This window comes from Magnolia sinica, chromosome 4 (assembly GCF_029962835.1).
Source record: "Magnolia sinica isolate HGM2019 chromosome 4, MsV1, whole genome shotgun sequence".
Taxonomy (NCBI): domain Eukaryota; kingdom Viridiplantae; phylum Streptophyta; class Magnoliopsida; order Magnoliales; family Magnoliaceae; genus Magnolia; species Magnolia sinica.
This window is the reverse complement of record NC_080576.1, coordinates 105,206,828-105,228,100: the sequence shown is the minus strand read 5'-3', so window position 1 is coordinate 105,228,100 and position 21,273 is coordinate 105,206,828. Positions and strand designations below refer to the sequence as shown.

The 21,273-nt window shown below is 39.5% G+C and overlaps 2 protein-coding genes across 2 annotated transcripts; one reads left to right on the top strand and one right to left on the bottom strand.

Annotated features, from left to right (window-relative positions):
* Positions 1 to 778: 778 nt before the first annotated feature.
* On the bottom strand, positions 779 to 5,024 carry LOC131243628 (putative pentatricopeptide repeat-containing protein At5g59900). The gene has a single exon (XM_058243120.1). It carries the CDS (start codon positions 4,622 to 4,624, stop codon positions 1,895 to 1,897), a length of 2,730 nt encoding a protein of 909 aa, XP_058099103.1. The 5' UTR covers positions 4,625 to 5,024; the 3' UTR covers positions 779 to 1,894.
* A 711-nt stretch (positions 5,025 to 5,735) lies between these two features.
* On the top strand, positions 5,736 to 20,588 carry LOC131243629 (uncharacterized). The gene is made up of 5 exons (XM_058243121.1): positions 5,736 to 6,162; positions 18,657 to 18,694; positions 19,794 to 19,899; positions 19,979 to 20,064; positions 20,476 to 20,588. The coding sequence occupies exons 1-5, from the start codon at positions 6,037 to 6,039 to the stop codon at positions 20,546 to 20,548; spliced, it is 429 nt and encodes a 142-aa protein (XP_058099104.1). The 5' UTR covers positions 5,736 to 6,036; the 3' UTR covers positions 20,549 to 20,588.
* Positions 20,589 to 21,273: the final 685 nt, after the last annotated feature.

Sequence of the window (21,273 nt, the reverse complement as noted above, 5' to 3'; positions counted from 1 at the left end):
CACTGCTTTTTCGCGGGGGTATATGAGGATATTTATTAAACTTGGGGGGTGAGTCAGAATGAAAACAAGAAGAGGGGGCGACTAGTCTCAAAACCACAGGTCAAGGGGAGTTTGGTCCTTTTCCCTAAAATAAAAAAGAATGATTTGCTGGAACATTGACCTGATAAGATTAAAATCTAATGGCACAAATTATACAACCAAATCAATGATATGGAAAGGGAAATATCAATAATCAATTACGGGAAAAATATTGAAGATGCATGAACATAATTGAATTGAATCATTGAAACTGTTGCATATCGACTGTGCAAGATGCTATGGAGAGCAGCATATTCAGAGAGAATTTGTATAGTGAATTGCAACTATAAGGGAAGCATGCAGGGGAAGAAGGTTTTATGCGATATGTTAAGTGAAATGAGCACATTAAAACAAATTGAAACAAGCAGAAAACTTTGAGTTTGAAATTATTTGAAAAAATAAAAAATAAATTGTAGATGCATAAAGAATGGTTACAATAATATAGAACAAACATATCCACTAGAAACTACTAAACTACACTGAACCTCCTATTCTCAATCACATTCACCTATTTCGAGAAATAGATGGTTGAAGGTAGGTTGAAGAGAGGCATGAACACAGTTGATAATTCTCCAGAAGAAATGAGAGAGAGAGAGAGAGAGAGAGAGAGAGAGAGAGAGAGAGAGAGAGAGAGAGAGAGAGAGAGAGAGAGAGAGAGAGAGAGAGATTCTAAAAACTGCAGAGTCGGGCTCTTTACGCCTCACTCCTCGCCTCAGCAATTTGGAGTGGTGGTCAAAATCCAACGACACTGCCCTTCAGTTTTTCCTCAGTGGTTTTCTTCTCTCTTTAATTGTTGTTCCTTCCTATCTTAAGGAAGTGAAGACGTGTCGAGGAAGAAGAGTGCAATAAATTGAAACCCTTGGCAAATTAAAGGATCACCGAGTAAATGAGATCCTCAGTAGTTACCACACAAATAACCCTCATATTACATCCCATTTCGAAGCAATTAATCAGTAACTAGAACTCCTGCAGGTTTATTGATTATTTTCAATGAGAACAAAAAATAGGAAGTGCAGTTGGAGAAACTTCTTTGCTCTTTTTCTTTGTAATTGCCCTAAATTTAATACTACATGTCAGAAAATTCCCTTGTTGTTTGCTTTAGGAGTTGAAATAGATTTATAGGCGGATAAAAATAATCCCTAAGAACAAAGAAAATGTGCAATGACAAAAGATCGGCAATCTTAAAGAAATTTCACAGTTTTTCATGCACCACACCTGGTATTGTTTTGTGGCATCATGTTCTCAGAAAGCATGCTGCTCTTTTCGCAATCTCACATTTGCCATCACTTCTTGCACTAAAAGGTCCTAAATGAAGTGACCATGCTTGTCAGAGAAGCTTAGCCCCTTCTCAAACACACAACAACTGCAATTAGCACTGAGAGGACGATCTTCATCCTATATCCAGCAGTAATGATTCCATGTTCTCTGCATGGATGCACTTCACCTCATCTTTTAGTTCCACTTTGCATTCCAACCTGGTAAAGACCTGGTTGGATATACACCAGACTGAGAATGACACCCAGCCCCATTTTGCAGAAGCAGAGCTATATCCGGCCATCCCAAAAATAGCAGAAGACAAAATACACTAAATTCGCCCATCTGCAAAATCCGCCCCATGATGAGAATGCCACTGTAATGGGTTGGGCATATTATCATCGCAGTCTCATTCAAATTTGTGGTATGCAATCTGCCCACCGCATTGCGAGGCATTCCAGACAACCCTAATTTATGTTGAGAGTGTCGAGAAAGTATTTGTAACTGCTATAAGCGCGCTTTTCATGATTTCCATCCAGTAGACAAGACAGATCTTTCCATACTACCCATCAAACAAGTTCCATGGAGGAGCATTATACGTAACCCAGTTTGGTTTTGAGCCACTTGCTATCATATCATCGTGCAATTGAAAAGCCTTTGTTAGTGCTCCACTAATACAGCATCCATATATCAAAAAATTATATGCCAGCGTATCAGGCTTCAGCCCCATATTTAGCATCTCATTCCACAGCTTTAAAGCTGCATGTAAGTCACCCCTTCTGCAGTACTCATAAATAAGTATCGAATAACTGATGCAATCAGGCGACCTGCCATCATTAATCATTTCACCCAGGAGTGCAGTTGCATCCTGGATTCTGCCTGATTTACAGAAACCATTGATCAACATATTGTAAGTCACAGAGTTTGCTAAAAGCCCTCCTACCATTGCCTTATGCAGCTCCACAGCTTTCTCCATATTTCCATCCTTGGTAAGCCGGTCAAGAAAACAACCATAAGTCATCTCATTAGGTAGGAAGCTTTTAACCAGCATTTCCTTACAAAGCAGCTCTGCCTTGTCTACAAACCCAGCCTTACACAATCCATTTATTAGCACAGTGTACGTTACAACATTAGGGATGCAGCCTTCTGTGATCATCTTATTCCAGAAGCCAAATGCCTCTGTGAGGTTTCCTTGTTTGCAATATCTATCAATTACAGTAGTATAGATTACATTATCAGGCCTCAGGCCTCTATTGAGCATCTCCTTCAATATACAAAGTAATTTTATCTTATCATGGTGCTTTAGAACTCCATAAATAAGTATACCATAGCAAATTAGATCCATGTCAACTCCTCTTTCCACCATCTCCTTGCAAACATTATAGACTTCATTTAGTCTACCTTCTTTACAGTATCCATGCATAAGTGCACTAAAACAAATCTCATTGAGTCTGCAATTTTCACGGTGAAGATCATCCATGAATTCTTTGGCTTCGGAGACTCTACCTGTCATGCAGAGTCCACTTATAAGGGGCCTATAAGTATATGTATCTGGCATAAGACCTTTTGCAATCATCTCGTCATATAATTCAAATGCTCGTACTGTGTTCCCTCCCCTGCAATACCCATCAATCATGACATTATAAGTCACTTCATTGGGCACTACATTCTGTTCTACCATTTCATCAAACAGTTTTCTTGCTTCCACCATCATATTTGCACGACAAAGACCATCAATGAGAGCAGTAAATGTGTACGTATTCGGAGATATGCCTTTCCTCACCATCTCGTGATGGTACTCAAATGCCTTACCCAAGTCCCCTTCCTTGCAAAATCCACTTATCATCGATGTGTAAGTTACAACATTTGGTACCGTTCCCCTTTGGACCATATCCTGAAACAATAACTCCGCATCACTCAATTTCCCCATTTTGCAGTGCCCATTGATCAGAGCATTGTATGGATAAACACTACCCCTTATCCCTGCCTCTGTCATTTTACCAAACAGAATAAGCCCATCATTCAGCTTCCCATTCTTGCAATATGCATCAATCAGAATTGAAAAGGTAACATCATTTGGGAAAAGACCCTTGTCACCCATCTTCCTAAAAAGCAAGTCCGCCTCGTCCAACTTCCCAACTTTGCATAATGCATTAATCAATGCATTGTAAGCAAACAAGTTTGGTATTATACCAATCTTCCACAATCTACCCACCAAATCAAAAGCCTCCTCAACCTTCCCATTCCGCCTCAATGCCTCCACCATAGATGAGGAGGCAGCTTCGCTTGGAACAAACCCCAATCCAACCATCTCATCCATAAAACGAGCTGCCATTTCCACCTCTTCCACCTTACACAAGCCTAACACCAATGTACAGTAGGTAACAACATCTGCTCTCGGTCCTCTCCCCCACAGCCTGTTCTTAACTTCGACTGCCTCGAAAGCTCTCCGATTCTTGCACAAGCCATGAATCAACACATTGTAAGGCACAACACTCGAACCGCACCCATTCTTCTCCATCTCAAAAACCATCTCCTTCGCTTTCGCAAAATCTCTTCTTTCACAAAAACAACGCACCATTGCAGTGTACACATAAATGTCAGGGCAGGCCCCACATCTGACAATCTCATCAAACACATCCGATGCCAATTCTAAGTGCCGGATCTTCACCAATGCATTCAATACACTGCTTATGCTCCTAACCTCCGGAGCCAGCCCCTGACCAATCATCATCCTAACAATAGTAACCGCATCCAAAATGCACTTATTCTGAACGTACGATTGGATAAAAAAGTCGAAGCCCAGGCATGACAACACCCGGCATTCGTCACGAGCAGAAACCAAGCATTCAAAGATTTCGTTAGGATTCGATCGGGTGAAAATTAGGGTCTGTACAAGCGAGGATGCAGCCCATTTATGATCAGATCGGACCAAAGCATGGATCAAGATGCAGAAAGAGAGCGTTGAGTGATCGAAATTATGATGCAAGCCTAAGAAATTGAAGAATCTCAAGGCCAATTTGGGATCATCGAGTGTTTGGAGGAGGACCTTTTCAACGTGTCGAGGCTGGAGCCGGCACGAGATGAAGGCAGCGTCAAGGGAGGATTTCCACGTGTACGGCTTGGATCGGACAATCTGCCGCAGGATGGCGACAAAGCCTTCGTCACGGTCGGCGGAGAGATCAGATGGGGCGGCGGGTTTGGAAGAATTGCAGAGGGATCTGCGTTTTGTGGAGAGATTAGGGTTAGGGTTTGGCAGAGAGCGGGAAGGGTGACGGAGGAGAAGCTTCATTTGAAGTGGAGAGACGAAAGCAAAGGAGAAGCTGTAGAGCTCGGATATGGTAATTTAATGGCGGGAGGAATTATCGGATCCGCGACCCGAGGCTTTGCGCGCGTTACGCGGGTTTTCTGTTCTAAGAGTGGGACCCGCTGTTCGGTAATCCAGACCAATGTTCAGTTGGAGCGGATTAGGGGAGGCCCCGGCCTCATACAAGACGGTGAGGCCCTTATCGTGGGGCCCACCTTGACGTATGTATTCTGTATCCACACCGTCCATCCCCAAAAATAAAGGAGATCCAATTATCAGGTGGACCATAACATAGGAAACAGTGATCATTTACCATTAATGGGCCACAAAAGTTTTGGATCAAGCTGATATTAGTTTTTGACCTTCATCCAGGCCCTAAGAAGTTTTTAATGGTAAGATATTCAATCACCACTGTTTCCTTAAAGTATGGTCCACCTGAGATTTGGATCTTCTTCATTTTTGGCATCATGTCCTTAAAATGATCTGGAAAGATGGATGGACAGTGTGGATACAGAATACGTACATCAAGGCGGGCCCCACGGTAAGGGCCGCACCATCTTGGTGAGGCCGAGTATCACCCAAGCCTAAACGGCACCGTACCCGAGAGCGCGGCTTCGGTGGACCCCGGATCCAAGGAGGTAGGTGGATCCCTGATTGTGGGGGCCCACTTTGATGTATTTTACCTAAATCCACGCCGTCCATCCATTTAACAGCTTATTTTAGGGTGTGATTCCAAAAATAAAGAAGATCCAAATCTCAGGTGGACCACACCACAGGAGACAGTGGTGATTGACCATTAAAGGTTTCCTGTGGGCCACAAAAGTTTTAGATCAATCTGATATTTCTGTGATCCCTTCATCCAGATCTTTGTGACCTTATTAACAGGTTGGATGGAAAATAAAAATTACAGTGGCCCCCAAAAAGTTTTTAATGGTGAGTATTCAATCATTTATGTTTCAAGTGGTGTGGTACATCTAAGAAATGGATCTTCTTTAATTTTTGTATCATGGCCTAAAATGATCTTTCAAAAAGGATGGACAGCGTGGATGTAAGTGACATGCATCAAGTTGGGCCCCACAGTCAGGGATCCACCGAAGCCGATCCAGAACCCAGGATTTTGTGACACCAAATACAACCGTACCGGGCGCAAGATAGCAATCCAACCGAGTTGGTTAACAGTTATATATTCTTCCCTCCATTTTTTTTTTAAAAACCTAACTTCCAAAAATCCAGCTCAAGATTCAAGAACCTTCGATTCTCATTTTCTGCTTTCTCCCTCCTCTGCTATTCATCCATACCTTTACCTTACTACCATTTTCATCTCCAGATTCGTCTCCCTTTCCATTAGTTTCTGTATTTGCAATAAGCAATCCAAAATCCATTTGGGTTGAATTGAAATGGAGGCTCCTCTTACAGACAACTACGAAGTTTTTCCTTTTTTCGCATTCCCTACTGGGCAGCCATTCTACAGCTGCAACCCATGCGGTTTGCCTATCGTTTCGGCGGAGGAGGTTTCTCGCGGGGTATTTCCTCAGTCCAACCCAGTGTTTCCATTTCTTTTAATGTTGTTTATTTTAGATCTTTGATTATTTATTTCTTGAATCTTTATTGATTTTTTATTTTTTGGAGAGAGGAGCATAGTCACCCAGTCTCCCTTGTTTTTGTGAGTTGCCAGTCCTTGAAATTGGAGCCAATTTTCTTTTGCACTTGTAAATAGTTAAAAAACACTCCAGAAAAACAAAATGAGAAAGAAGGGATGATGAGTGATCACTGACTTCTAGAAGCCTACACTTGCACCCCACGATCCTACAAAATACTCTGCGATAGCCAACAAAAGCCTTGAGACCCAAGACCCACATATTGAATATATACATCCCTGATCAAATGCTGAATATATGGCATGAATCGTTTGATGGTAATTTTGTAAATTTCAAATTCCAGTATTTCACCTATGATATTGGAAAACGTACAGCATCACTGTGAAAGATGAGGAAGTTGTCACCTCAATGTCCATGCGTGATGCCTTGGAATAGCACTAGCAAGCTTCAACATCCATCAAACTCCATGATGCACACCATATACCATATGATATTCTTCTCAACACATGGGACATCCTAATTTCAATTTTTTACATTATATGCTGGAATTCAGGATGTTTAGAAACCCAAAGGGAAAGTGTCATGCTGTTGCCATACTTGGTTTTGGAGCTGTGGGACTACTATGCTTGGTAGTGACCTGGGCAGACAATTGGGTGTGTAATAGGGATTGGCAATTCAATTGGATAGCATAATATGTGATTTTTGTAGTGCATAACTGTTGCTGTATGATTGTCAAGATGTGAGTCATGTGATAACAAGATTCTTCAGATACAAAAAAGTTCTTTAGGAATTCGGCAGTCTTTCAAGAGGGGACTTTTTTTGGGATCGGATGAGGGCAATGAATTTAAGGGTGGCACCTCCTAATGTATTTGGGGTCATGGTTTCAGGGTCAACATTTTTTATCTTTGAAACAGGCCTATTCTAGGTTTGGCTGCTTGTCTCTGTAAGAGTGTAGCTGGCCTTGAGATGGCTTTTTGTGGAGTGCTGAGCGCATCACTCATTTTTGTTCTCTGTTGATTAGCTCCTTGAGAAGCCATGTGATTATTAGTGACTGTTGGTATATGACCTTGTTTCTGAAGATTTGGGTGATTCTATCCAGATGTTTATAATTCGTGGCTCACGGGATGCAAACAATCTTTAATCATCATTATCTGACCAATTTCCATCCCAATGCATTGATTAAGGTGCAGAATAATTAGAATAAGCATTCACTATGGTCCAATCTGAAAACTTTTAACTGAACTTCCAGAACATTTGTTGGAATAATTTTTTTTTCTTGGGACGGTTTTAAGTAGCAGGACTTCTCTAGATGAATCCAAATTAAGATACTTAGTATTTTGAATGAAAATTTGGTTGATGACCATCTTAGTCTCTTTTTTTTTAAAAAAAAATTTTATAAAGATTGACACAAAATTTTATTAAAGGAGCACCGAGAAAGTGCAAAGATTACAATCATCAATAGATTTAATACAACAGGCCCATTCTAGCACAAAAAGACGTCCTCCACCTTGGAAGCTTCATTTCAGAAGCATCTCCCATTTCTCTCTCCCCAAATATAGCCCACAGGGAAGCTAGAAGATTCAATCTCCATAGTCCATAATAATGAAGTGATCCATCCTAGCCCCACTCCATGCCAAATCAAGAACATGTACCCCAACGATTCGGGCATAACCCAAGGGACAAGACATTTAAAAAATTATGAAGTGGCTATTCCATACTTCTCTAGTGAAAGAGCAATGGATGAAAAGGTGATCAAGACTTGGGACATAAATTATGATGTAATTTGTTCAATAATGGGGTGCATCTTTCACGGTATCCCTGGTTTCCTTTAGTATGAGAACTATTTTAACAAACCAGGGATCCAACTTCATCCCTGTGATGTTTGGGTAATTCAGAGTTTCTAGTTTTCGAATAACTATTGAGGAGGCCTAACTGACATTGAGCAGATTGAAGTGTCTTGTTCTTATCCTTCAGGAAAATTAAAAAAGTGGCTTGTTTTTTGAGAGGAAACAAGTAATGCTTCATTTTAACTTATCAACTTTATCTGAACAAATGTTGCAAATTTTTCTTGAGGTTTTCTCTCTGTTAACCCTCTGCTTTGATTCTATTTGATTCCTCACCTATGTCCCTTCCTTCAAATTATACCATATGATTGTTGTGTTCCAAGAAATCTTGATTGTCTTCCATTATTGAACAGCAGTTGGGATTTGCCTTTTTTTTCCTTCTCTTTCCTTTTTTTTTTTTTTTTGGTGTCTTGGTGTTATTATTGAGAGAAGGTTTAAATGGTACCTCAAATATCTGTAAATTTTCAATTTGGCTTCCTCAAAATCATGATTTTCCACAATTTTCTCAACAACACTGAGATTTTCCTTGTTGCTCAGACGGGTCTCTTCTTTTTAGTCTTAGGATAATGTTTCTAAGGTTTTCAATGGTGTCTAATAGCACATGCTTTCAGTAAAGATTAATGGGCAAAAGAATGAGAACAGAATCGGCTTGAGCTTAATAGAAATTGCATGATATGATTCCTTGAAAACTGATTATTCTCACTCTATCTAAACATAGTGAAGATTTTAATAGCCGCTCCTATGAATCTTGTTTGAATCAATGCCTAAAGTAGAATATAGGGACCTACCAATTACTACTGTGGATAAGCACTCCATAATTTTGATAATTTCCAATAAGTTGAATGTTTCAAGTTTTGCTACTGTTTTTACTCTAATGCAGACTTAAAGAAGTTGTCCCGTGTTTCTTCTTCGTCTTATTCTGTTTGCTTTTATTTTTTTCTTGGGGGGAGTGACAAAGAGAGATCTGTCAAATGTAGAACTACTAACAATGCACAAAGTTCATTTATTCTGACTTATGACTAACGATAAATAGAGACCAAAAACATTGGGTGTAAAACTCTCCAACTATTTAAATATGTTTGAATATGTTGTTACAACCATACAGTGATAAGTTTGTAAAATAGTTGGGAAACTTTCAAACTTTGAAAAAAGAATATCTTTTACACTAAACATGATCCACCGACAGACATCGATCTTGCTGGTCATTCCTTCCAGTTTTCAAAATTTGAATTGCGTGTTGCTCTGGAGATGTTGCCTGAAATTCAGACACGTGGCGACTATCCCCATCACCGTGTGTCAATAACTGAGTTTCCCTGATCCAAATAAAAATTTGGGCTTAGGAGTATGCCAAAGGCTCAGTTTGGGTTGAAGGGACTCAAAATATTGTTGCAGAAATGCCTTAGGGAAGATATCTACAACTTGATTCTCAGAGGAGACAAACCGAGCCACTAAAGAGCCAAGAGAAACTTTTTCATGAACAAGGTGCTAATCAATTTCAATATGCTTGGTCCTCGAGTGAAAAACCAGATTGGTGGTGAGATGAAGAACCGGATGTTATCACAGAACAACATTGGGGACTGATCGAGGTGCACACCAATATCACATAGAATAAATGGTAAGTAAGTGAGCTCGACAGTAGTTGATGTAAGAACCTGGTTTTCTGCTTCGGCACTGAAACAGCCCATTGTGGGTTGTTTTTAGTAGGTAAAGGAGTTGAGATGGGCTTGCAGTCTTTCATTTGGGCCGTGTAATGAGATATAAGGCATACTTCACTTGATTAAGGAAGGGAGTGCCAAAGAAATGGTGCATCTCCACACCAATGAAATAATGGAGATCGCCAAGATCTTTCAAATTCCTTGCCTAATCGAGCAATGAACCAATTAAGGAAGGATGGGTTATCAACTGTCAAGCTTATATCATCAACATAGAGTAGCAATAGGATTGTGCCCTTGCAGTGCTACAGAAGAACTCCAGTGAGAGAATGAATGTGCTAAACCAATCAAACCAACCCCGTGGAGCTTGATGCCAACCATAGAGAGCCTGACGAAGCCTGCAAACATGAGTGGGCCATGCAGGGTCTTTAAATCTAGGTGGTTGTTCCATGCATGAAGGAATGTGTTATTTATGCCTAGCTGGCGAACGGACCAATTATGAGTCAAAGTAACTAAGAGCATTGTGCGTATTGTACCAGATTTGATTTTACGGGTAAGAAAGTCTCTACAAAATCAATTCCTAGGACTTGATAAAAACCTTCGGCGACAAGGAAAGGTTTCAAGAACTCATGGAAACCATCCGCTTGAACTTTAACCTTGTAGACCCATTTACAAACGACTACATTCATGTCCAGTGTACGTGGCACCAAATAATAAGAAAATTTTATTATTCATAAGCATGATGACTATTGACTACCCTTTCACATTTAACTTCTCGTCGAATGTATTTCTGATAAAGAACATGAAGTCAAGAGCAATGATAGCAATGGGTAGTAGATGTAGTGACCTTTACTACGCTTTGCGACCAAAGAATGAGGTGATTTTCTCAAATAGATTTTGTGTAGGCACTAACGACGTGTGGCATCAACAACATGGCCACCCTCATATGCCAGTTGTTAATTATTTGAGAAGAAATAAACTCATTTGGAGCAATGAATGGTATGTAATGCAATTGTGCAATGTTCAACTAAGGAGTGGAAGTGAGGGACCTGAGAGGGACGGTAAAGAAATAGAGGACTTCGATTAGTCCAAATTTTTGATATGACAAGATTTGAGGAATCAGTGGGCCATAAATCGTACACTCGAATCGACTAGAGCAGCATGGGCGTCGAGAAGAGATATGATATTGCAGATGCTTGCAATGCAAGAATGATGAGAATGAGGGAGTGCAATGTCCAACTCAGGGGTGGGAACGAGGGATTGAAACACAAGCGACCTGCCAAACTCGTTTACTAGAGAGGGATGGTAAAGAAAAGGAAAAATATTCTGGTCAGTCCGAGTTTTTGATGTGGCAGGATCTAGGTAAACCTGCAAGCTGCAAAGCATACACTCGGATAGATTAGAGAAGCAGGGGGGTTGAGGTGGGAATGAGGGTTGTGACTAATTATGAGCAAAGTAAAAGTAGTAACTGTACCATGTGAGGTGACCAGCCAAACGAAGATGTGGAAGAGGGAAGAAGAGACTTGACACTCATCGTAAAAGAGATGATCGAATATCTTCAACCCCGACTCTACTATGCAAGATCTAAACCGTTGAGATGGGTTCTATGGATTGGATGATTGCTTTAAACAGCTTGGATTGGCTTTATATGGGCTAGGGTTTGGATTGACTAAATTCGGGTTTGGATGGTTTGGATGAGCTAAATAGGCTAGGTTAGTTGGGTAAAATGGGTTAGGTTGGGTGGGTACGATGAGCAAGATGGGCTAGGTTGGTTGGGAAGAATGGGTTGGGCATGGTTAAGCTTGGAGAGAGGTGGCTAAGTTGTAGGTGAGACCCCTCTCCCTCCTCTCCTCTTGGTGTGTTGGTGTGTTGAAATGAAAGGGTTGAGGGGTATTTATAGGTGGACGTAGTGGTATAGTGGTGATTTGGGGGCAAATGGAGGCTTGGAGGGTTGCGATTGGTTGAGGGAATGGGGGTGCCATGTGGCAACTTCTCATTGGCTAAAGGGCTTGGTATGGGGTGCAAAAAAGGTGAAAAGCCAAGAGTAAAATGGTATTTCATGCTTGAGCGGTATAATCGATGTGGGGGTAAAAAACTCTCCTCATGTAGACCGCACCTTAAATTGCGAAATCATCCATGTGGCAGGCAGCTCATGATGTGCCACCCACCTCATTAATTGCTCCCAAATTTCACACCTAAAGCACACCTCGAATTGTGGAATCATCCACATGGCAGGCAACACATGTGTCACCCGGAACGTGGATTGACCCCAAATTTCATGGGGAGCTTTAGTGGGTTTTGTGGATGCCTCTGAGGTTCCTGGCTTGGACTAGAAATAGGTCCTGCGGGGCATGGGCTTAAATTTTGGGCCTAAATTTGGGTTGAATTTGTCTTGCATTTAACCCGAATTCGGCTTGCATTTTGCCCGAATTTGGCTTGTATGTAGCTCAGGCTTAGGACTTATTTAAATGTAGATATTGATTACTAACATTGAGTTATGTAGAACCAATGTGAGTGATATCCAATGCTTCATCATTTCCAACAATTATTTTTTCTAGTCCAAAATATTTGGAGATGGTTTGAAGCTTATCAGGACCATACGTCGTATGGGCCGAAGCACCCGTGTTTGGATACTGAGCAGTCTCCTGAGTGTTTAGCAAGAGTCATTGCAACGAGCTTGAAGGACGTCCTCAGGCTGGTAAGTTTGATTGAAGATGTGCCAGCACTAGCCTTCCCACAGATTTGACAAATGGCTTCCTTTTCTTTCTCTTGATCAAAATGTTATGGTCGATTGGTGGCCTAAGTTGTTTTCTCAGCTGGCCCAGTTTGAGGATTGCCATTCACTTAAAAACTTATCCAATTACCTTGATATCCAACCTGTGTAAAGCCTCTTCCTTTGGAGGTGAAATTGCCATTGTTTTTCCCTTCTTCCCTAATTGCCACCTTGTCCTTGGCGTATGAAAGTTGCATTGTGATTCATGTTGTCATGGTTTTTAGAGGCATGCATACTTCTAATTGTTTGTGACTTTGCAAAAGGGGAACAACCTCACAAAATGATAAGATCCGTGACCTCAAGTATGTAGTCAAAAACGACTCATAACCAGGTCCAAGCCCTTTGAGAAGAGCAAAGACCTTGCTACGATCATTGACAAGTTTTCCTATGGCCGCCAATCCATTGTTGAAATATAATTTGAAAATAAAAGATATTTGAGAAATGTCTAGAATGTTTCTAGAAAATGTCTAAAAAGTATCTAGAATGTGTCTAGGAAATATCTAGAAAGTGTACTAGATTAGTCTAGAAAGTGTCTTTTGAGTTTCCTAGGTAATTAATGCTAATTGTAGAAAGTTGTAGTGCATTTACTCGTGTGTAGATTATTCCTCAAGCGTCTATACAAAGGGACTTATGTACATGGGAGGAACAACAACAAAAAACAAAACAAGAAGGAAAATCCTCCCTTCCAACAATTCAAAACATTGTAATATCTACTTTCATAATTCAAAATATTCAAAAGCATTCTACTTGCAATACTCCAAGTCCAAAAAAAAATCTCTTCTTCCTCTCCTCTTCTCCAACAAATTTGGGATCAAAGCAAGGTTCAAGAGACATATATGACAGCAAGTTCCAGCAACACCATCTTCAATTATTCACAAAATATAGTGCCCATATTTGAAGGAGAAAGCTACGACTATTGGAGCATTCAAATGAAGACTCTCTTCATCTCACAAGACTTGTGGGAGTTGGTGGAAGATGGCCATGAAGTACCAGAAAATATAGCAGCATTAGCAACATGGACGAATGCAAGACAACAAGCATTCAAGGAGAACAAAAAGAATGATGCCAAAGCCCTACTTTACATCCAACAAGGAGTGAGAAAAAACATCTCTCCTAGACTCCTTCCTGCAACAACTTCAAAAGAAGCATGAGAAATTTTGAAGAAAGAATTTCAAGGATCAGAAAAGGTGATCACTGTCAAACTTCAATATCTTTGGAGAGATTTTGATACTTTACAAATGAAGGAAGGTGAGTCAATTCAAACTTACTTCTCTCGTGTTTCTGGCATCATTAATCAAATCAGAAGTTATGGAGATACAATCCAAGATATAAAAAAATCATGGAAAAGATTTTAAGAACTCTTCCGATAAAATTTGATCATGTAGTAGCTGCTATAGAAGAATCTAAAGATTTATCTAAGTTAAGTTTACATGAGCTGATGGGTTCTCTTCAAGCACATGAATAAAGGATGAGCAGGTTCATAGAGCAAATCATTGAACAAGCCTTTCAGTCTAAAATAAATATATCAGAAAAAAAAAATGCAAGTAGACAAGAGAAGTTAAGAGGCATATTCAAATCAAAGATGGCAATCTGGAAGAGGTTATGAGAGGATAAACTTTAACCGTGGCCGTGGAAGAGGCAGAGGAATGTCTGATTTCAATTATCAAAGAAATCCAAGAGGTAACAAGCAAAATGATTCTCAATGCTCTATTTGCAAAAAGTCTAATCATATTGACAAGGATTGTTGGTACAACAAATGCAACATGTGCAAAAAATCGAGCCACATAGATAAAGACTGTTGGTATAAGACAGAATGAAGCAAATTTTTCTGAAAAGACAGAAAAATCAGAAGATTTATTTAATTCATGTTTGAATACTCAAGAAGAATTAAATGATATTTGGTATTTGGATAGTGGTTGCAGTAACCATATGACAGGAAATCGGAGTTGTTTTGTTGATTTGAATGAAGGGGTACGTTCTCAAGTAAAGCTTGGAGATGAAAAGCTTCAAAATATTGAAGGAAAGGGAGTCATAGCCGTAAAAACAAAGGGAGGTAATTCTAAACTTATCCATGATGTTCTTTATGTTCCTGGCTTGACTCAAAATTTGCTTAGTGTTGGACAATTAATTCAGAAAGGATATTCGGTCATTTTTGATAAAGATGAATGCATGATCCTGGATAAGAAGAATAAGAAAATCGTGGCAGAAGTAAAAATGACATCAAACAAGGTTTTCCCTCTCAATATGCCACTAAATTTTTCATTAAAATCAGAAGATGTTGATGAAACTTGGCTATGGCATTTGAGATACGGGCATTTAAATTTCAGAGGCCTAAAATTGCTAAAGCAGAAGAATATGGTGATTGGTCTACCTTTTGTTAACAAAGAATATAAAGTTTGTGAAGGTTGCATTTATGGTAAATTTTAGAGGCTTTCATTTATGAGTACGTCATGGAGAGCAAAAGCTCCTTTTGAACTTGTACATGCTGATATTTGTGGTCCTACGCAGACACCATCTCTTAATACGAAGAGATATTTTCTACTTTTCGTTGATGATTATAGCAGGATAATATGGATATATTTTCTTAAACAAAAGTTAGAGGCTTTCACCATTTTTCTTCAATTCAAAGCATTTGCAGAAAAACAAAGCGGTCGATTCTTGAAAGTTTTAAGGACAGATCGTGGAGGAGAATTCATATCAAAAGAATTTTGGAATTTCTGCGAGTCAAATGGCATCAAAAGAGAGCTGAAGGCCAGACACACTCCTCAGAAAAATGGGGTGGCAGAAAGAAAAAACCAGACAATTGTAGATATGGCTCGGAGCATGCTAAAAAGAAAAGGGCTTCCAAATGATTACTGGGCGGAAGTTGTGCACATAACAGTTTATATCCTCAATAGATCTCCAATAAAAGCAATAAGGAACATGACTCCATATGAAGCATGGCATCAAAAAAAGCCATTAGTAAAATATTTCAAAGTTTTTGGATGCATTGCATATGCTCACATTCCATCACAAAAAGAAAAAGAAAAGTTCGATGAAAAGGGAGAAAAATGCATAATTATAGGTTACAGTGAAGATTATAAAGCCTACCATCTTTATAATCCCACTTCCGGTAAATTGGTGATTTCTAGAGATGTGGTAATTGATGAAATGACAGGATGGAAATGGGATGAGAAACAAAACCCTGTTCCAAAGACATTTGAAGAATCTGAAATTATACCAAAGGTGACTACAGATCCATGTTCTTCTTCATAAAACCCACTACACCAAATTCAAGCTCACGCAATTCTTCAAGCCCATCAAGCAGCTCTTCATTAGATTTTGATTCACCTGAGAAATTTATGATAAATGTGATGTTGCCTACTTTGCATGTGAGCTGCAGATATTTGAAGAAGCAATAAAACAAGAAGCTTGGATTAAGGCAATGAATGAAGAAATTGCAGTTATTGAGAAGAATTGCACACGGGAGCTGATTGATCTACCTAAAGGAAAAGATGTTATAGGTTTAAAATGGATTTACGAGACCAAGTATAATGAAGATGGCTCGATCCAGAAGCACAAAGCTCGATTGGTGGCAAAAGGTTATTCTCAACAGCAAGGTATAGACTTTAATAAAACGTTTGCTCCTGTCGCTCGTATGGAAACTATAAGGATTGTTTTGGCGTTTGCGGCTCAATTAAAACTACAAGTCTTTCAATTTGATGTTAAATCGGCTTTTCTCAATGGAGAAATCGAAGAAGAAGTATATGTTGAGCAACCACAAGGATATGTGGTGAAAGGAAAAGAAGAAAATGTATATTGACTCAAGAAAGCTCTATATGGGTTAAAGCAATCACCAAGAGCATGGAACAGCAAGATCAACAATTACTTTCATCAAGACGGCTTTAAAAGAAGTCCAAGTGAACCATCCTTATATGTGAAGAAAGAAGATCTCGGCCTTATGAGATACTTCCTTGGCATTCAAGGAAGGCAAAAGACAATTGCGTATATTTCAGCTACTAGAGCAACATGTGAAGCAATTTGGGTTTAAAGGATTTTAGGCGATTTACAAAATGAACAAAAATCGCCTACTACTATTTTCTGTGACAACATGTCGGCAATTGCCATGACAAGGAATTTAGTCTTCCATAGTCGATCAAAGCACATCGAGCTTCGCCATCACTTAATCAGGGAGTTAGTTGAAGAAGGACAAATTGAGTTGAAGTTTTGCAGGTCAGAAGATCAACTTGTAGATATTTTCACCAAGGCCGTGACTATAGAAAAGTTCATCAAATTCAGAAAAATGATGGGAGTGTAAGATTTTCAAATTAAGGGGAGTGTTGAAAATATAATTTGAAAATAAAAGATATTTGAGAAATGTCTAGAATGTTTTTAGAAAGTGTTTAAAAAGTATTTAAAAAGTATCTAGAATGTGTCTAGGAAATATCTCGAAAAGTGTATTATACTAGTATAGAAAGTGTCTTTTGAGTTTCCTAGATAATTAGTGCTTATTGTAGAAAGTTGTGACGCATTTACTCTTGTGTGTAGATTATTCCTCAAGAGTCTATAAAAAGGGACTTATGTACATGGGAGGAACAACAACAAAAAACAAAACAAGAAGGAAAATCCTCCCTTCCAACAATTCAAAGCATTGTAATATCTACTTTCATAATTCAAAATATTCAAAAGCATTCTACTTGCAATACTCCAAGTCCAAAAAAATCTCTTCTTCCTCTCCTCTTCTCCAACATCCATCACAATAATTTTTAAAAATCTGAACAGAAAAAAAAATGCTACAGGTACCTTGTGAGAACGAATCTTCAAGAGCTTGCCATACTTTGGAGTCATGTCAAGTCCAAACATGAGCCCAAGTACTTCCTCATATCACGTTCCCATAATCCAACCACGAAGCAACCTATAGGATAGTGTCCACACTGGGTGGTTGGGGTTATCGATTTCTCTTTTTTCATTTGTAGATTCAACATATGTGATGGTGAGATAGTGAGGTGGTGCAGGAGTCGTTCCTTTGACGAATCCGTACGTCTTGCCTTTTGATGAGACCCATTACTTGGGTTCTCCATAATAGATAATTTGATTGAAATGAAGTTGCCTACATTGAGGGATGATGGGTAAGGGTAGGTCAAAGTGGATATTGTGGAGGAAGGAGAAGCCATTGAGATCTTGAAAAATAGAATAAACTAGAGATGAAAGTATAATCTCTCTCAAAAGTCACCTTGGTATCAAATCTCTGATACCATAAAGACAAATGGGAGACCAAACACGTTGAGTGTAAAACTCTCCAACTCAAGGTGAGTTGTGATAGAGATATCTTAACTAGATTTAAAGATGTTTGAATATATTGAATATAGTGATAAGTTTCCAAGATAGTTTAGAAACTTTGAAACATTGAAAAAGGAAAATCTTTTAATTACACATGATCCTTGGATAGACATCAATCTTGTTTGTCATTCCCTCCAGTTTTCAAATTTTGAATTGCACATTTTTCTTGATGTGTTGCATGAGATTCAGACACATGGTTACTATCTCACCACGTGTCAATAACTGAGTTTCCTCTACAATCAGTACAGCTACTAAATAGGAATTTCAAGCCAAAACCAGCTAGAAACCACATAGACATGGAAATATCCTTTGCTCGAATTTAACAGTTGTAAAAGTGAAAAAAGAAAAAAAGAAGAAAAAGATGTAATTTACATGTAAGTATAACATATAGGCACATTTTGATTTTATTTTCTGTAGCTTGCATCTGTAGGCTTTTTTCCCAAGTAATGCATTCAGAAGTGATTGCAAAAGTTCAGAGCTACTAATTTCACTCAAAGTAATCGGAGCAAGAATAAATTATATTCAACATGAAACGCAAGTTAGAGATGAGTTTTTTCAAAAAAAAAAAATTTTGTGGGGGGGGAGATTAAGGCAATTTATCTGGTGGCTAGAAGTACAATTTGAAATAATTGTCAACAGTCCACAGTCAACATACATGTGTGGCCCGCCAGATGTGCTGCTTGGATATCCCACACACATTTGCTTCTGTACTAAGCAAAAATCTCATTTTAGATACAAAGCTAAGTGAGTGCGTATGACTGCGATTATTTAATAGAATATTTGAACTTGCTAAACTGGCATCTTGTTGTTGTTTTCCATTGCATTTTGCAGACAATTCCTGGAGCAACCGTATACTATGTCCAAAATATGTGAGATCTGTTCTAAATCTCTGTCTCTTGATTTCTCACATGTGGTCCAAAATATGTTGTTAGTTTGAAACCTAAATGACTCATCTTCGATCTGAACAAAAGGATAATCTTCACTTTAAGTTTTCAATTGCCCCTTTTCCTACATTGTGACCGTAGCTACTACTGCAGTTTGCAAAACACCAAATGCAGTCTGCATGCAACAACATATGCCAACCTGGCAGCCATGGACCCATGGGACTGATGGATCCAAAACTAGGCTGGTATGCCCTGCAAATGAGTGTGGGAAAATCTTTTTCAACTGATCGGGTTTCCCACATGAATGGAAACATTGGACAGTAGAAAAACTTGATGACTTGACCAGTCTATTTTTGGGCCAACCTGATTGAGTTATCAAGATGTCACTACCCTGCTATGGCAGTGTAGATCTGATGATTCAATACAACTTGATGTTGGGACTACACATGGTTGCTATCTTAAAATTCCAACAGTTGTTTCAGATAATGGATGGTTGCCGTTCAAAAATTATCCGTTGATGTGAATAATTGATTCAGGACAGTCTGATCATCTAATGGGATAAAAGTGGTCCCATTGCTGGTCAATTGGCACAGAAACCATCAGATTGCAAATCAAGCCCAAATCAGGCTCATCTGAGGGTCCTGTCAGACACCCAACACTCCAAATTGCATATCTAGACCATGGCAAGGGCTCGAATTAATCTGATGGAAGATCAATACCATATTAACGGTCCTGATAGGTACCCAAGATGAGATAGACAGTCCTCAGTTTTTTTTTATTCCTGCTTACTTTTTGGGCCACTTTCTGGGTATCAAACTAGTGCTTAAATAAAATGAAATTGGTCCTGTTTGCAAGCCGATGAAGTTAGCTTTCAAAAGGGCTAGAGATCTGTTTGTAAATCTCCGTCTATTGATAAGCACTCTACACATAGCCACATGGGCCAACCTAGCATCCATAGACATTCATGTGGGACCCAGGGCATTGATGGATCCAAAACTAGGCTGGTGTGCCCTGTAAATGAGTGTCCTAGATCTTGGTTATCAATCACCACATAACAACAATTACTTGTCCACACACCATCCAGCGAGAACGTGACAATCAGAACTCAGGCTATCGCCGTCAACCAGTCAACAGAGAAGAGAGAGAAAATCTTCTGCAAATTCTGCAGCGATTTCAAGGGATGGAAATGTGTAAGCCTTCTCTCTGACAATCATCTAACTTGGTTTGTTGTTACTGTAGAGCAGTATATCTCATCTGTAGTTCCTACAGGATCAGATGAACACACTGGATCAAGGTCAGCAGTCAATGGATGAAGGTGAGCAGTCAATACCCAGCCACCGGTACCAGCTCATCAGGTTGGTCATCTTTTAAAATAAGATGTTGGGTTTTGAGGGGCTATATTATAGAATGCTCAGGTTGAGAGTTTCTACACTATGCTTGGTCTTCAGTTTGTACAAGTTGGGCTACGGTTCACTGATCCAAACCATTGATATTAAAGCCCCACCATGGATGGCACATGCACCAAAAACGGATCAGGTATGGAAATTCTAACTGTTCAATATGCGGCCAAAAGAGAGAAGAATGAAAAGTCCACCTTCAACCAAAAAAGGCCTAGTATTCCATTGATATGATCTTCCAATCTGTGGGATTTTTTGGTGCATGAGCAATTCTGTGTTATGCCCATCCAAGAAGGCCAAGTATTTACTTGCTTTCTGCTAATTTAATTTTTTCTTTTCTTCTTCTTTCTGTGATCTATCTGTAAGCAGGGAATGTCTGGAGTTTAAAGGCAACAAACCTCCATTACAGATGAGTGCTGGTTCGGGCAACAGCTACAGCTAAACTTTGAACACAAAATGACCTGGATTGGACAGCCATACTCGTCCAATGGACGTTCGTTTTTGCATTTCATGCTTTTCTGGCTTGTTAAGAACTGTAGAGCATGCTGTAGTAATAAACTATTTGCACCTCCACTACAGACGAGTGCCAGTTCGGGCAATGGCAACAGCTAAACTTTGAACACACAATGACATGGATTCAACAACCATGAACATGATTTTCTAAGTAGAACTACGGTTTTGGCAACTCTCTCTCTCTCTCTCTCTCTCTCTCTCTCTCTCTCTCTCTCTCTCTCTCTCTCTCCCAATGGCAGTCCTTTTTTGCATTTCATGCTTTGCAGGCTTCTTAAGCACTGTCGAGCATGCTGTAGTAATCAACTGTTTGCAAACGCCTTGCTGGGTCGGCGCACAGTAGTTGTGCTAAGGTATATTTGTGTGTGTTCATGCTAAGTGGGCTCGTCTGGAACCACTATTTGCAAGTCCCCTTTCCACTTTTGGTCCAATGTTGGTGTGTACGTGCCATTCATGCTTAGTGGGCTTTTTTAGTACTGCCACTATTGGTCCAATGGTGGTCCAATGCTCAAGTCATCAGCATTTTGCAAATCCCTTTTTCTGGTTTAGTGCACAATAGTTGTTCTAACTGTGCATGTGATTCATTTTGGTAATCATGCATCTGTGGCTTGCTTGTAAATTGGATGTTGGATTTTTTTTCATGCTTAGTGGTTTGCT

Excerpts from the sequence above, each read along its gene's own strand:
- LOC131243628 (XM_058243120.1), bottom strand. The coding sequence starts at position 4,624 with ATGAAGCTTCTCCTCCGTCACCCTTCCCGCTCTCTGCCAAACCCTAAC.
- LOC131243629 (XM_058243121.1), top strand. The coding sequence starts at position 6,037 with ATGGAGGCTCCTCTTACAGACAACTACGAAGTTTTTCCTTTTTTCGCA. Across the intron at positions 6,163-18,656 it reads CGGAGGAGGTTTCTCGCGGG|ACAATTCCTGGAGCAACCGT; the intron begins GTATTTCCTCAG and ends TGCATTTTGCAG. Across the intron at positions 19,900-19,978 it reads ATTTCAAGGGATGGAAATGT|GATCAGATGAACACACTGGA; the intron begins GTAAGCCTTCTC and ends TAGTTCCTACAG.